The 17,308-nt window shown below is 40.4% G+C and overlaps 1 protein-coding gene across 1 annotated transcript; it reads right to left on the bottom strand.

Annotated features, from left to right (window-relative positions):
* Window positions 1–7,186: 7,186 nt before the first annotated feature.
* Window positions 7,187–13,606, bottom strand: LOC311250218 (protein translocase subunit SecA-like; the record flags this gene model as incomplete). The annotated part of the gene is given in 5 exon segments (XM_084341794.1): window positions 7,187–7,243; window positions 7,245–9,620; window positions 10,074–10,756; window positions 11,288–11,721; window positions 13,566–13,606. Coding segments are annotated over 5 exon segments (3,591 nt in total).
* Window positions 13,607–17,308: the final 3,702 nt, after the last annotated feature.

The raw sequence follows: 17,308 nt of genomic DNA on the forward strand, positions 1-17,308 counted from the left end.
ATAAATAATACATTAAATGCAAATATGTATATAGTACTAATTTAAGTAAATTAAATATTAATATAAATATTGTATGATATGTTGAAATGCTCTTCTCTCTATCTCACACGCACACACATAATCAAATGTCATGGAAACAGAATGACGTGCCAACCGAGGTCACATAAAAGGTCAGCAGACCATTCTGACCTGCTGTAAAACCTGAACATGAAAGTTAACACTTGGGAAAACAAACTGTTGGAAAGCGACTACTGGATCTACTCTGAATGGACCTCATCGGAAAACAGACTAGTAGATTACGGAACTATAACGGGAAACAGCTGGAAAATGGCTCTCAGGAGACATCGCTGTGACTCGTTGAAGTAGCCTCTGACAACGACCATGACAACGACCATGCAGATAAGACAACTTTTAAATATCTATGTTTCTTGTGGCACATTTTTTCATCCATCAAAGTTAAATCCTTACAAACCTCCTTGGTTTAAACATTAATGTAAATTTTTGAAGCGGTCATTAACACGTTATTAGTGGGCCTGATGAAAAAAATACAGATTTGGTCAAAAGAGACTTTCACACAATGATTTCTCCGTGTACAATGATTATTTGATGGATAGAATGTATTGATTATCACAGGACAGGTGTGGATTGTAGTAACAGTAGTGTTTTATTTTGAAATCACTGTTATTTTGGTTTGAGGGCAACAATGTTGGCAAATTTTGCATCGAAATTATTGTAAAAAAAAAATATTTTTCTTGTGCAACATGGAGATGATGGAACTGTTAGGAGAAGGTCAGCACATCAGGACATACAGGTGTAAACAAACATCTGGGCTTGATGACACTCGTGATCATCATAATATTAAAACAAGACAAAGACTATTTATTTAGTCTCTCAGTCAAGGTTCAGTGGGAAAATACATCATTTACTTTGATGATACCACACTCTGAAAATAGTCCTCTACACTGAATAAGAAAATAACACTCACTGCAGCTTTGAGTAAAAGTATGCATAATCAGCAAAATGAACTTAAAGTACCGAAGGATAAACTACTCATAATGCAGTAAACAGTTCCCTTTCAGTGTTTTATATCTGATGTGTTTGGATTAGTATTACTGCTGCATTAATGTGTATGTGTCATTTTACTGTTATAGATATTTAAGGTTGAAACGTGTCGAGAGATGCCACCGCAGTAATGGTGACTTGTAAACTTGTGTATCGGCTCATGTTTATGTTGTGTGGCCAAAATTAATCGCAGAGCTGTTGAGGTTTTGATTTGCTATTTTCAGACATTAAGTTGCAGCCACAGCCTACAGGCTTGTACCTACATTGTATAGCCTAAGCTATATGTATATTATTGTAAGGGCTGGACTAATAACCAGGCAGCAGAGCTAAAGCTTAGAGTTATATTTTAGTATTTTCTACATTTATTATTTTCCAAAATTTCTTATTTGGGTTAACGTTAATATTCATTGATTTTAAGATTCTATAGAAAATATTCTATTCGATAAATATTGCTTGTTTATACCTCATTCTCCTCTGTATAGGTCTACGTATATTTATTCCATCAGATGAAGTATACTGTTTCAAAGGAGGGAGGATTGTAGAGGAGACACTGGGCTGTCAGTTGTGACTGAGTCGCAATGGCAAAGGTTTACATTGCTAACAGGTCAGGTAGGAGGGCCCCCATCAGAATTTTACTCAGGGCCCCAGGGAGTTCAGGACAGCTCTATCACTGAGACTTGTCTGACTTATTATTTATGTTTCTTTCTGCTGAAGGAATGATGACAGGAAACCAGGTGATACAGCTTCGCTGCTGCAAATGAAACGTAAATATCCTGCAATGTCGTTATTTATTTAAAAGTTCTGTTTCCATCACTCGGAATCACATTTTGTTTTTATCGACACCTAAATGTCAAACCAAAGGCTTGGTATGATGACCACTAATACAAAAAGGCATTTGGAAGGGTCTGACTGTTTTCTTAATGTCACCACACTGAAAAGATATAGAGATAAGTTTACACAACCAAAAAGGAAAACAAAAATACTGAGTCAAATACCAATTATTACACAATACAATAAAAAAAATCATGAATAAAACACATTTTTTAAGTTAATGGATGGATTAATGGATGAAAATGTCAGCCATGATGACCTAAGTCATTCCTGTGGCTCCCTCTAGTGGCAAATATGAAGAACTATGTTATCCACTCACACATAGGTGAGTATTTTGGAGTAAGACATTTCAAACATTCCTCTCTTAAAAACATTCCATAATCACCAGAACATTTTAACATAGAAAAAATCTGGTCACATGAAAGACATCCTGTTACAATGAATTTCAAACATATAAGTAATACATTGGGGGAAACAAATGTTACCTAATCACTAGCATGCTCCCTTGATTGATGAATGTGTTTGATTATATTTTTTACCACGAGGCATTACAAACACACCCTGGGAAGAGGATGTTTCACTGATGGATGTGTCTTCCATCCTCCAGCAGTTTGGAATTAAATTTGGAAAAAAACACTTGAAGAGGGAAGAGATGGCAAGCACAGGAAGAGGTATTGTAAAATATAAATATTCACTAACACTGTTCACAAATATTCTCTTCACTATGTTCTAATAATAATGAAATAGGAGATCTTAAATATTATACTGTAATGATATTTTATGAAAATGACACTGCTTTATAATTTGCTCTGCTCTGCAAAATGTTTCAGGTACGTGTGAATGCAAAATGTTTTAATAGGTGCTGAACCATGAGGGTTCCACACTTCAACACTTCGAATGAAGTTGCAATTGATAATCAAAGTGCATATGAATAGGTTGTTCTATTTTTATGCGTGAATGAGTCATGGAAACAGCAATAGCAAAACAATATTCTTTATGGGCTAACATTAGCAACCTGTGTGCCTACCCTGCCAACCTGCACTGATATTAGAGGAGCAGTATTAAGTGCAGCATCTTGACTGCAGGACTTGAGTTAAATATCAAAAGTCATATGATATCAATGCAGGACTGTCATGCACAAATCAGCAATAACAATGTTACATTAGCTAGATAGCTAGTTAGCTTCCAAGACATCAGCAAACTAGTAGTGATTATTTTTTGCCTGTTCCAAAAAACCCATAATGCAATGAAACAACAGAAAGTTCTCATATTCTTTGGTTTGAAGTGTGCCCTCTGAAAAACCTCAGTTTGGAGGAACGTGAAGCCTGAACACCTCACCCTACACCTCTATCACAGCAAGAATCGGGACACCCTTCACTGAGATATAAACATGTCAACAGAGGGGTACAGGCTAAGTGGTAGGGACAAAGAGTGTAATGAGATGGGGCCTAACAAGGTTTACTGGGGATGAATCTTAAGCTAAATCGAAAAAAGTTCCTCATCACAGAAACTGGACAGAAAAGTAGTACACTTCAGTGAGCATGTTTACTACTCACAGCCGCAGAATCATGAGTGTTAATTAGGCACGTTAACGGTTTTGTTTATCTGCCATTGGACCAGACAAAGTTTTACTTACATTATGGAGGTCAAAGGGGTGTAGAGTAGAATAAACTTCAGACTTCTGTGATGGCAAATTTGTATTTTTCCTCTTTTCCACTTTCAAAATGGAACAGGACAAGCAATTATGATTTTGTCTGATAAGCCTCCAGTAAAATACAATTATTTTGAATTCAAACAAAAGCCAAAAGTAATCCTGATGATCCGGTCAGGTCTCTTGATGATGATCAGACAGGTGGAAGATCTCTATGGTTTTCCTCTTATTTACCAGTCTTTTTCACAGGTCTTGGTCTACTGTAAAGAAAACACAAAACCACTCGGGTCAGCTGCTCACTGTAATGCAACGTTTACAGTGTAAATGTGATCTCTTAATGTGTACCCATTCAGTAAATATAAATGTATTGAATTCTCCCACAGATGCAGGAGGAAGTGGCTAAAAACAACAAAACAACATTTAGGATTTTTGACAGTGCAGAAAAGGCACCAGAGTGACGAGACTGATGAGTTTAATTATCGGTATTTAAACATCAGTATAATGGGAGTGGGGGTGTCCTGGCTGGGTCAATTAAACTAATGACAGCGATGCTTCAGGTATCTGTTACAAGGCTTGGAGGTCCTTGGTTTTCTGATTACTCATGTCTGAGCCAATTTTTCCCTCAATCAGTATCAGGCATGACTTGTACACAGGATGGACCACTGCACTATGAACATGTGGCTCTACTCCACGTCCCTTTCACCCCTTTATTACATATTCTAATACCATAAACACTCATATATAAATGTATATATGTGCTTTATTTACATGTAAGTACCACATTAAATGTAATGTTACCTTTTCATTATAGTAGTTTGGAGACTTGGTCCCTGTATGGATCGTTTTGATCATCGTAGCCCTCCCTGTTGATCCAATCGATAATGTTGGTAAGATGGGTTTCTGTCATGACTCCCTTGTCTTGAAGCAGGTCGAACCATGTCTCTACTATCCTTTTACTGTACTGCTGAAAATTGTCTTCAAAAACAGCAAGACTGATTCGACTCTTCTCCTTCTCCTGAAAGTTTTTAATTTTGTTGCCGCTTTTCAACTTGAATTTGGGCATCGAACCAATGATCATCAGCTTGAAGGTGCCCTCAACATCACCATCGCTTATGGCTTCAGCTAAGCGTGCTCTGAAGTATTTCGATGTTGTACTGGGACACTGCCTATGAATTTCGTAAGGCACAAGAACAGTTGGAAGTCCGTGGCCATGATCACCCTGCATTCTAACAATCCGCTTGTTACTCAGAGTAGATGAGTTTGTTCCCACTTGAAGCATGGCTTCTAGCAATCTGCTTTTCTTAGTCATTCTACTCGCTCTTATTAAACTATTCACTGGTGGCTGGTGATCTGCATTGATAAAATTTCCAATTCCTAAATTCTTTTTGTATTCAAGCCAGTCTTTATAGAGTTGTATCTTTCCAACATATTTCTTCAGTATCTCTCTGAATTCTTCTATGTTATTTTTACGTGTGCCTCCCTTTAACATGAACCAATCCCCTCCTCTGATGGCTTCAGTCTGCACTTTGCGCTTGACGAAAGGCTCCCATTGGCATGGGTGTCCGAGGAGAGTGTCTGCCACTACAAATCGGAGATGTCGTGCTTCCAAAGCGATCTGTCTTTCAATGGCCTCTGGTTTCATGCCTCGTGCAAAAGCATGAAACAGGCAGCTCCGATACTCGTTGACTATGCTCACTGTCTGGGTATTGATTTGCACATCGTAATGGCCATCTGGGTTTTGGGCACTCTGTGGTCTGTAGATCAATGTCACAGTTTGACTGGCCGGTTTAGTGCTTGGGCTCAGCTCAGACAATTTGATAAGTCTACCAATGGTATCCTGCGTTAGGATGACAACATTAGTGCCGGTGGCTTCTGACAGGACTCTGATATCAAGAAGCGTGCCTGGAGTCCTGGGGTTTATGATCTTCTCAGCATGTGACCGAGAGTGTTCACCTGCGTCTGCTGTAACTTCATGTCTAGAACTTGGGTCTACTGGCATGTAAGTGATGTATCTGTTGTTTTGTTCAGCTCTGAGTAGTTCCTCTGTTCTGTCACTGTTTAAGTCAGTTCTTGCATAACGGCCAATGATGCCATTTACTTTGCCCTGAACATGAGAAACAGCGTGACGGGAAAACCTCTGGTGGAACACTTCTACCAAAGCATCAGCCAATAAAGCACTGATGTTGTCACCTAAATCCTGCTTGAATTCTTTTAGCATCTCAGTGTCTGATGCAGACAGCTCATTCACCTTCACTTTCTCTGAAAAAACATTTTCTTTTTCAAATATATTCAGTTGATCTTTAAGGTTTGAGAAAAAATCATTGGAGAGACTGAGTGCTACACAGATGGCGTCTCTTGCCAGTGCCAACTTGTGGGCATCTTGAATGGCTGTCAGAAATCTTTGTGCTGTTCCTGGTGCCTCTGCTTTAGCTCGGTCAAGCACTGGATCAATGGATGAGTTAAGCTTGTTCTGCCAGCCGCAGTCTGCATAGAATGGTTGTAGTGCAATGTTGCTTAACATTCTGAAGATGGCCAACAGATCACTCCTTCTGTTCTCGTCCTTCAGAAGATCACTAAGTTGCTTTTTATCCTCAAGGTGTGAGAGGATAATTCGGTCTACTGAAGTAGCCAAGTGCTTTTTTTCCATGTTTGATCTCACAATTTTAACAATTCCATCTTTCACCGCATTTTTGATGCTGTTTAGTATTTCTTCCAGTATTTTCTCTTCTTCCTTCACCAGTCCACAGGTATCGATTTCCTCGGCCATTTTTTTAGCAATGAGTGTTACTGTATTCCTCATAGTTGTCTTTGCTACAACACTTTCTGTAGTCCGTCTGGAGAGAAACTTTGCCATCAACCGTGCTCCAAATCCCTTAATTGACATCTTACAAGCTTTGAAGCCCTTTGCCACCCACTTTCCAACTCCAAATGAAAAAAGAGATACACCAACAGAAATGGCTTTTGTTACAGCCCATGATTTCCAGCTGAAATCTCCTTTCACCATGGACTGTATGCCATGCATGCAGTCGAATATTCCTTCAGTGATGAGTTCCATGCCGACAACAGAAAAGGTACCAAGCGTACCTGTAATGAGCAATGCTCCTGCAACTATCTGTAAAACTCCAAGACAGGTCACCAGCAAAGCTCCCCATGAGAATCTAGGCTCCTCTTCTACAGAAAACACATATTTCAGACCTTGACTGTAGAGGTTGTGAGCCTCCACTTGGAGACCTTCATCAGCACTCGACATCAGGGAAAAAATAGGTGATTTATAGGCCACTGCATTCTTCCCTCTTTCTTTGATTTCATCCAGCTTTTGGATGGCCTCACTTATGTTTTTGTCGAAGTAACTCAATATGATGGCCTTGTTTGTTAACTGTTTTTCGAGGCTGTTTGGATCACTGTTGGCTGAGTTTGCAGATGACATTTTCACCAACTGCAGACAGACAATGCATTCCTCACTGAGATACTTCAGGGACTCCTGCGCCTTCTTAAGATCTTCTTTGGCCTTGGCGAAGTTATCTGCACTCCGCAGCTGTAAAGTGCAGTATGCATTATTGTAAAAAGCTATAGCTGCCCAACTTTCATCTTGTTTCATGGCTTTTTCAAATAGCCTGCTGCTGACGTCCCATTGTTTGTCATTCAGTGCGATATTTCCAAACTTGATGTAGTGATAAATGCTAGAACATGGTGAAGTCTGACTCTGAGACTGACTTTTTGCCAACAACAAATCAGCTTTCAAACTCTTTTGCAGCTCATTTCTCTTCAACTGTTCAATGTCTTCTGATTTAGTTTGCAACCATATCCCCCAGAAGTCATTCATGACAGCAACAGCAGCTCTTTTTTCATCATCATCTGTGTTCTTATGAATGTCGTAAAGAGTTTTGAGGTACTCTGAAAAGAGGTCCTCCCGCAGATTCAACTCAGTGACATCGTTCATCATGTCCTTTATCTTTTCTGCTGCAAGTCTGTCCCTCGTGCTCTTGGCTTCCTCCAGAGAAGACACTGTGCTGAAAGACGGCTGCAGGTATTCAGTGGACATGATTATCTGAGCAGATCCAGGTTTACCTTTGCGCCCAGTTCGACCAAAAGCCTGGAGTTCCACTCTTTTGTTCTCAGAAAGGAAAGAGAGGATCACAAATAATCCTCCATTATGGTTAACTTGTTTGGACACTTTAATGTCTGTACCACGCCCGGCAAGGTTTGTGGCAATGATGACATCACCAGGAAGCAGTTCTTTATCTATTTTACTCAAACTATCTCTGTCAGAACGGCAGTAGAGAATGATTTCACCCGGGATGCTGCTTTTCAGCTCATCATAGATCTCTTTGGCTTTGTTGATAGTTTCACAGATCACCAGGGCAGCTCTTCCATCTCTGTCTGAATTTGGAGAAATCTGAGCCAAAACCACTCGTTTTATTTCAGATTTCCACTCTTCAGCTGAGGTCCTCACACTACCTTTGACTTCATATAACTTCTTCCTGTCGAATGTTGGCATTTTGCAGGCAGAGAGATCTGGATATAGGTCCTGCAAAAACAGAATGTCTGTTTTGCTCCCAATTGTCCCAGTTGTTCCATATATTTTCCCATGGTACTTTTCAAATAGGGAGATGTTAGAAATGTAGTTTGTCACTACTGAAATTGTGCTCAGTTTGATTTGGTGTTTAATCTCGACAAACTGCTGCAGACCATCACCCCATTTCTTATTCAATTCTACAATACCAGTAGATCTGAAATCCACTGGACAGACATTGTCATTTTCAACGACATATTCCCATCCCTTCTTCAGTTGCATTGCCAGAAAGGCATTCTGAACCCACACTGACACTTTCTTCTCCACCAGATTCTTCAAGAATCCAGGGATGCTGATTTTGCCTTCACTGTTTGTACTACATGGGGTATACTGAATCTTCTCTGAGATAAATTCTGCAATAGGCTTGATTAGAGTTTTTTCTGAATCATAGAGAGAACAACACAAGCCCTCCTCCAAGACGAGAAATGTCAGCTCTGGAATGCTCTGGTTGTTGTATCGGCTGTGCTTTTGAAGACAGAGCAATCCCTTGTCATCTAAAGTGTAAACAGTAAAACCATAGGGGACGTGTTGCTCAAGTTCTTGGAAAAAATCTATCACAGCATCCTGACTCACAGTTCTCAGTTTTCTAAGAAGGTCATCATTTTCACTTTTGGATAAATCCTCTGTAAATCCTTCTGGCACAATGTTGAATTCTTCAGCAATACATAAAATGTCAATGGGATCATTAATTCCAGTTCCTTCTGTGTCTATTGAGTCAAAGATGGCCTTGAAGAAAGAAGCAGGAGGACCACGTATAAATGTCTGCTGTCCTGTAGACAGGAAGCCATACTGGCTGACATGGCTCCAGATCATTGCCAGAATAATGTTGAGGTGTTGCATGGAGACCATGGGGCTGGACAGGTAGGTCAGTTGCACTGCCTGATCTAGCAGCAGTGAGTCCACTTCATCGACTATGATGCACTGATAGCTGCGATCAGGTCTTATGTCTTTCATCTCAAATGTCTGGCGAAGGTGATCTGCAGCGAAGGCTTCAATGGTTCCATAGACCACATCCTTTTGGTAGCATTCTTTTCTATCTTCATCTTTGGTTTTATTTGTGTTTGTGTCAGCTGTTATGCCAAAGAACTTGTAGAAGTTGTTCCATTCTTCTGCATCTCTTTGAGATAAGACAGAGGAGCTGGACACCACATCTACTTTTTCACCTCTAAGCACTCGCAGCACTGTGAACATCGCTATGACACAAGACTTCCCTTCTCCAGTGCCCATCTCCAGGAGCTTCCCAGTGTCAGACAAGGCCAAGAGGCACCAGCTTATCATCTGAGTGGCTCTGGGCCACCACTTCCTTTCAGCCCTGTGCAGGTGTACAGCATTACATAAGACTGCTAGCAACCCCTGAAGGTCTTCTGTGTCCGTGCTATGACTTTGATTTCTCGCTCGCTGTACATCTTTGTGCTTTTTAATTTTACCGGTTTCAATCAGGTTTGTTACATAAGCCACTACACTGTATGATTTACTCAGTGTTTGTTCATCAATGTCGTTCATCTGACGGATTTCATCAAAAAGGGTCTCAATGCTTTTTGTCTTCTCATCTCTGAGACTCTTTTCTAAATACTGAATCAGATTCTTTGTTCTGGATGAATTTAAGAGCTTAAGGAGATGCTGATTGTTCCCATCTGTCCACTTGGAAGAAACCTGATATGTTGCCATCAAATGTAAAATCTTTAGGATGGAAATACAGCCTTCGTCATGATGGTGGTCAGTTAATGCTCCAAGGAGGTTTAAGGCCTCTCCTGGAGACCAAAGTCTTTGTTCTTCAAGATTTAAGACATTCTGGAAGAGTTCTTCTGTAGTCGTTGATGCTTGGAATTTCTCCACACAGGCAAATACAATCCTCAAACACCACTGTCCTGCTGGAGATGTTTCTGTTTCTTCAGTTACCACTCTCAGGAGAGTCTCAAGAAAGGTCAGAATGAAGACTTCATTAGAAGATAATACCTTTCCAGTGATTTTCTCTGAGATGGTGATGATTTTACTGTCAGTGCTTGAGTCTTTGTTAAGGTTGGTGTGGAGCACCTGAAAAATGGCCTTGATAAACCTGTGTCTCAGTTTCATATCTTCATTGTGAAATTTACCCATGAGGCTTTGCAGGACCTCTGCAGCAAACACCAGGGAATCGTTGTCCTTGAACCTCGAAAGTTCCAGACTATTGGACGCACTGAGACTTTGTTCTTCAATGATAAATCCACGACTTACATGAGGGTCCCCTTTTTCTATTACCTCTATGCCATGTTGAAAGTAATCAGACACAAAGTCATCCATGGTACCATACACAATGTCTGCTTCATAGATGTCTCTGTATGATGCACCAGTTGCCTTTATGTTTGTAGAAGAAACAGAAATTCCAAGGTGCTTGTAGAAGTCCGACCACTCCTTAGTTCGCTCCTCCACGTGAACTTCAGAGCTCAGTACAATGTCCAGTCTGTTTCCCATGTAGACTTGTGTAGCTGCAAACATGGCTGAAACACATGGGTCTTCTTCCACACCGACCAGCTGTAGTGCTTCACTCTTTTCAGTCAGCACCCACACACACCACCGCACCATCTGCCTTACTGTGGGCCACAGGCCTTTTGTGTCAAAAACTGCTTTGCAGAGCTGAAGCAGACAGTTCTGTAAGTCGTCTGCATTCAAAGTTTCACATTCAATGAACCCTTTACCTAATTGTGCATCTTTTGATGCATTTTCTAAATATTGCAGGACACCAGAGGTAATGTTTGTTATCATATCAATAACAGAATCATCCAAATTCCATAACACTTTTAAATCTGCTAGAGCTGCAACTACACTGCTCTCATCTTTCCTTATGACAGTCTTTAGGAAATCCTGATGGAATCTCTCAGGGCCAGCAAAGTCAAGAGCCTGTACTACAGAGTGTCCAGACTCATCTGTCCACTCTGGTGATATGTCATACACTTGCACCAATGTCAGGATTTTACCTATTGAAGAATCCTCTGCATTTTTTTGTGACAGTGCTTTGAGAAGAGTCACTGCTTTCGCTGGGGTCCATCGGTTTGCTTGCACCAGTCTGATGAGCATTTCAGTGGATTCTGAGTAGGATTCTGTGCCATTTAGATGTTTCAGTGTGGATACGAGAAGCTTCAAGCACCGGATTTCCATCTTTAAAATGCACACGGTGGCTCTTCTAACTGTACTCTGCAGTGATGATGTGAAGGTGCCCAGGAAGTCTAAGAGAAAGAGTTGTTCAGTGGACAGCTCGTCTTCAGCCCATTGCTTGGCTATGAGGACTGCGTCAGTATCACAGCTGCCACAGTCAGTGAAAAAGTGCATCAGGTTCAGATACAGGGCTTGAGTCAGCAGGAAGTTCTCAAAAACATTACATGCTGATTGGCTGATGGACTCTACCAGGAACTGCACGTGATCAGAGATGTTTTGTAGGGAAACTCCACATGTTATCTCCACAGACAGAATACACAGCTCTGTGATGAACACCTGAGTGTGCTGCAGAGTACTGAGGGATGGGTGAGCACTAATCCATTCATCAAACAGAAGTTTGTCCAAGACTGACAGGATGTTCCCCAGCTGATCAGCTGTCAGCCGAGTCAGACTGAGATCTGGAACTGGGATACTGCATTTCAAAGAGAGGATTTCTAGAAGGTCATCACTGTCACTGCGTGGTTCATAGTTTGCCTCAAACTCATCCAGACGTGTTATTAGAACATCTCGCTTGGACTCACGTTCCTCTGAAATGTTGCTGCTCAGTTTTTCAAGCTGCTCTTTGGCTTTTTGGTGGGATTCTTGAAGTTTTTGATTCAGTTCTTCTTTTCTCCTCTCCTCCTCCCTCTTCTGTCTCTCCTCTTCTCTCCTCCTCTCCTCCTCCCTCCTCTGTTGCTCTTCTTGTCTTCTCCTCTCCTCCTCCCTCTTCTGTCTCTCCTCTTCTCTCCTCCTCTCCTCCTCCCTCCTCTGTTGCTCCTCTTGTCTTCTCCTCTCCTCCTCCCTCTTCTGTCTCTCCTCTTCTCTCCTCCTCTCCTCCTCCCTCCTCCGTTGCTCTTCTTGTCTTCTCCTCTCCTCCTCCCTCTTCTGTCTCTCCTCTTCTCTCCTCCTCTCCTCCTCCCTCCTCTGTTGCTCTTCTTGTCTTCTCCTCTCCTCCTCCCTCCTCTGTTGCTCCTCTTGTCTCCTCTCCTCCTCCCTCCTCTGTCGCTCCTCTTGTCTTCTCCTCTCCTCCTCTCTTCTCTGTTGCTCCTCTTGTTCCCTGATTGGCTTATTAAAGCAGTACTCACATTCATACATAAAGTCTTGGTCAACTGGTCTGTAGTATTCACCTCCATTGTACACATACACATATCGCCCATGAACAGTATCTTTGTACAAATGGTGAGGGTTTGATGAGCATTTACATGGAGGCAAGTCTTTTTTACACTTGCAGCATATCCGACATTTGGAGCATCCCAGGCCCTTGTGACTTTCTCCGTTCCCCATTTTTGATGAAGTTAATTGATGATATCTGTCTGCAAACAGTGAAGGACAAAAAAATATAACTTTGGGTGACTTTGGTATATGACAACCACAACAGAATGTCCTGCTAGTTTGATTATCGGTGAAAAGAAAAGAAGCCTTCTAAAGCTTTGGTGGCTCACCTGGTTGAGCTTATATCTTCTTACTGCACCAGCGAGGCCCTGCCTTTGATTCCAGCCGGAGGTCCTTTGCTGCATGTCATCCCGTCTCTCTGCCGTCACTGTAATAATAGAGGAGAAATACAGATAAAAAAAACTTTTAAAAAAAGCAACAATTATGTCACAACTTCAGTCAATAAAATAAGAAAGGGTTTTTCTTTTTGGCATAAAGGCGCACTGATATTTAATTGAGGAGAAGGGGTGATGCGTATCCATGTGTGTGTAACACCCATAAACCGGTAGGGTGATCAATTATATCCCAACATTATATGTATCTATTTCATTATATCTATTTACATCCCAACACGCCGACATGAGTGGTCAGGATTGAATGTTAATGAATGCTCTGTGTTTTTCTACACATCCATAAAGGTCACAAATATAGAACAGGGCTCTCATTTATAAAACACAGTAGACCTGCTTCAAGACAGCCACTATGGGTTTCTTCTCTCTAAGGCCCAAGTGAGACATCCTTACATCAATTTCCTGTCTCATTTTCTCCACGACCCCAGGAACTTCAATTTTGTCTGGATCAAAAACCTGCTGAGAGTGAATATGAGTAAATCTGCTGGGTCTGATAACATCCCTGAATGTTTTCTGACATTTTCTAACATCTCACTCTCACAGGAGACTGTTACCACCTGGTAAAGACAGCCACCATCGTTCCTGTACCTAAAAAGTCTACAGTGTCTAGTTTTAAAGACTACCGCCCTGTGGAACCTCTATTCTGATGGAGTGATGGAATAAACTAGTTCTCCAGTAATTCAAGGGTAACATCCCAGTTACCCTGGACCCTCACCAGTTTGCATTGAGAACCAGCAGATCCACAGAGGGTGCCATATCCACTGCCCTCTTCTCAGTCTTCACACACCTTGAAAATAAGAACAGCTACATCAGAATACTGTTTGTTGACTTCAGCTCAGCATTCAACACAATCTCCCCCATGGAGCTGGTTAGAAAACTTCTTTATGGAAAACTCCCTGTTCTCCTTTAAGAACTACATTTCCCAACATGCCTAGCTTGATCATGTGACACTATTCTGAGCGCAGTTGGGGTCATCTATTCCTACCTCTGAAGCAGAGAGCCACATGTCTGCTGCTGAAGGAAGTCATGTCAGACTGTATGTTTATAATGTTTGTACTGACTCATATTTATAATAATTAAGTTAGCATGGTTGCAAACTAATGCTAACAGCCCTTGTAGTGGGCACTAACATGCTGACATGTAGTATTCCCTTCACTGAGCCAGATTTGTTGCTTGTGGAATATTCTGGTACTGCAGCTAATATTCACAATGCATTTAAGATTGTAGTAGCAAGCCTTTCTGTCTTAGAGAATTTAAATATCTTTCTTGTAATTTGTGTTTTAATGGATATTTGTACATTTAGCTAATATTCTGTTACACTTTTTTTCCCTGTGATTGCAGAACCACACCCATAAAGCCCACCACCAGACACCTTTTCTTCCTGTCTAAAGGTCAATGTTCTTTATCAAACAGAGAATGGGGGCGTGGTTAATAGCCATATGCATTTATTACCATAGCAACGAAACTGCCATTCCAGCAAGATCAACATCACTAGCATGGGTAGCAATAGCATCGACATTAGTATTGACAAGCAGCACTATTATTACATGTAGTGATACCTGCATGTTCAATGTGTAATCCAACTATTCTAAAGGCTGCCATGCCATCCTGGTAGTGATAAATAAACACAGTTGAGTTCAGTGCCTGGATAACCGTGTATTCCTTCTAATACTATAATAAAGGACAATCCAGCTGTTTCACTATTCCACTAGCTGCTAGATGCACCCTGGACTTTACATTAGACTGGAAGAAGCTACAACACTCTTGTTTTTTCTTGTTTTTTTTCTTTTCTTTTTTTAACCTTTATTTATTCAGAGAGTGTTCACTGAGAGCTCTCTTTTTCAGGAACGCCCTGATCACACTCACATAGTTACCCACTCTCAACTGAAGCTGCCCAGTCTATGGGATCAACTACCCCGACTTCTACTCTTATTCCTGAGTTTACACTTCCAAATATTGACACAACATGGCAGATTTTTTTCAATGAAGGTTGTTTCATCTGCTTTGTTAGATTGGGAAAACTTTTTAAGGAAAACAGAGGTGCGTGTGAGTTTTAACATTAAGCAAATGTATGACAATTAATGAGAAGAGAAAAAAAAATCACTCAATAATAAAGCAATAAAGTTGTCCACACAAGTTTGCTGAGTTGACTCTGAGCTCTCATCAGTGCACCAGAGGCGTTGTTACTGTCCTGTGTAAGAATGAAACTAAAGCTGAATGTTGAACATTGATAAAGAACCCAAAGTCCACAGAGGTGACGCGTTCTTATTATATTTCATCTCTGAGAACAAAGATCATCTGAAAGGCTCCTCTCACTGTTATTATATTACTGTATCATTGACGGTAATTTAAGTATTCTATTTTTGCATTGGAGTAAGTTTTAACTGTTTTATAGACTTTGAGGTAGATATAAACTCATTGTCTGATTTTTTAAATTTAAAATCTTAATCTGAAAAGTCACCAAATGTAGTAAAATAAAAAGGAAAATATCTCCTTCAGACATGTAGTGCAAAGGAAAAAGGAAGTAGCAGAAAACAGAAATACTCAAGTGAAATACCAGTACTTCAAAGTTGTACCTTATTACAGTATTTGAGTAACTTTACCTGTTACCTTCCACCACTGAAAGTAACAGAGGGGACCCTTAGTCCTGTTGGAGGAGTGTTAAGTAATCTGCCAGCTCAGTTAGAGACACATTTACTTTACTTCTTTACAGACCCTCCAAACATGTATTACATCATATATAATAATTATTTAATGTGTGTCTGACATGGTCTCTGCAGAAAAAAGTATAATTACTATATTGAGGGTTTTTAAAATGACACTTTGTTAAAATTACACAATATATGAATAGCAAACATTTTTCATTTTCACAAGTTTTACTGAACACGACATGCTGCCTACTTCAGTGTAAAGTCAATTCTCAGTGGGTGTGCAATGGAGGCCTCAAATGTCCACATCACACCTATGTTTGCTGAATATTGAATCAGGATTGGCTTCCAAACTATTTGTGATCATAAAATCCAATATTAAATGTTTACATACATCATTCTACACAGTGAAGCTCAAACATTCAACTGTAGGAAGCAGAAGAAAGACACAGTTTTGACAAACTCAGAGTTGTGAGTTTGGAGAAATGAACACTTTTTTTGCTGTTTCAACGACAGCTTGTGTTAATGAGTAAAATATTTCAAACTTGATACGTTACCTTCAGCTGGACGTTCAGATGGAGATCTGTGCCACAATGTTCAGAGCGAATGGAACTTTAAACAGGAAACACCCAGAGATACGTATGGCTGTTGAACCATAATCACATCTGTTAATTGCCAGTGTTGTGATGAAGTGGCTGTTTAATGGGATCATAAAGATAAAATACATGCTGACATCTTGTCCGCTGTTCTGCTGACATCATCATGACTCCACACACACACGCTCCCTGAAGAGGAATGAGGATAAAGGACTTAGGAGACCCAAAGCTCTGTAAGCCTGGTCCCTTTTAGTTTTATCAGGTCCTGACAGGTATCCGAAAATACATCATTATAAAGACTCCGCAGCCAACAGTCGCGTTAGTGACGTTGTCTCGTTGAACGTTCACCAAAACCTGTAACTTAAACATTGTAGAGCTGCCCCTGTGTTTTAGCTTGCTCACAAAACGGACAAATTAGGCTACCCTTTCACATAACTGTAGTTGTCAATACGGCCAGATTTATTGTGATTCTCATCTTTATTAGTATCTTGTCTGCGCTATGTTGGTGTTGGAGACGATGTAGTTCACTGAGTTCTTTAACACAAAACTACATGATATTTTACTTTAATTACAACAAACTGCGACTTACTTGACTTGAAAAATTATCTTTTGAATTGACAAACATCATATGTGTAATTCATGACCCAATTCAAGCGGGATCAAAACATTATTTGTCTTTTCCATTTACTATACAAAGTTTTTTCCAATATAAGGTCCCATGGGGTCCACCGGAACGAGCGTGACTTTGGCTCTTTATTGCGGGCGGTCAGGTAAACTTCTGTTTTTCTCTCTCAAAGTGTGATATCAGTAATTAATTGTAATATTAAGTTTGTGTGTTAGTGTGTGCTAGTTTGTAGTGCCAGTGTATCGCTCTGTAATCTGTCTGGAAGCCAAGTCAGTTGGGTGTTCTGTGACCTTGTACCTGACAGAAGGGAAAGTGAAACACAACTATTTAGGCTGTAATTATCAGATACATTTATCAGTTTGTACACAGTCTTCAGCCACAGCCTAATAAAACTCTACACAGGTGATCTGTTATTTCTGTTCATGGATCAACCTTCATATCTGTTTTCCTGCTGTTAATACATCATCTGAGCAGACCTGTTCCTCTCACTACATTAATACATGGAATACATTAATAGTCAATCGCAAAAGAAAAAAATACAAGACAATAGTTTTCATTATTGATCTGTCAGATGTTTACTGTCGGGGCT

This window comes from Pagrus pagrus (assembly GCF_965226575.1).
Source record: "Pagrus pagrus genome assembly, chromosome: 21".
Lineage (NCBI taxonomy): Eukaryota > Metazoa > Chordata > Actinopteri > Spariformes > Sparidae > Pagrus > Pagrus pagrus.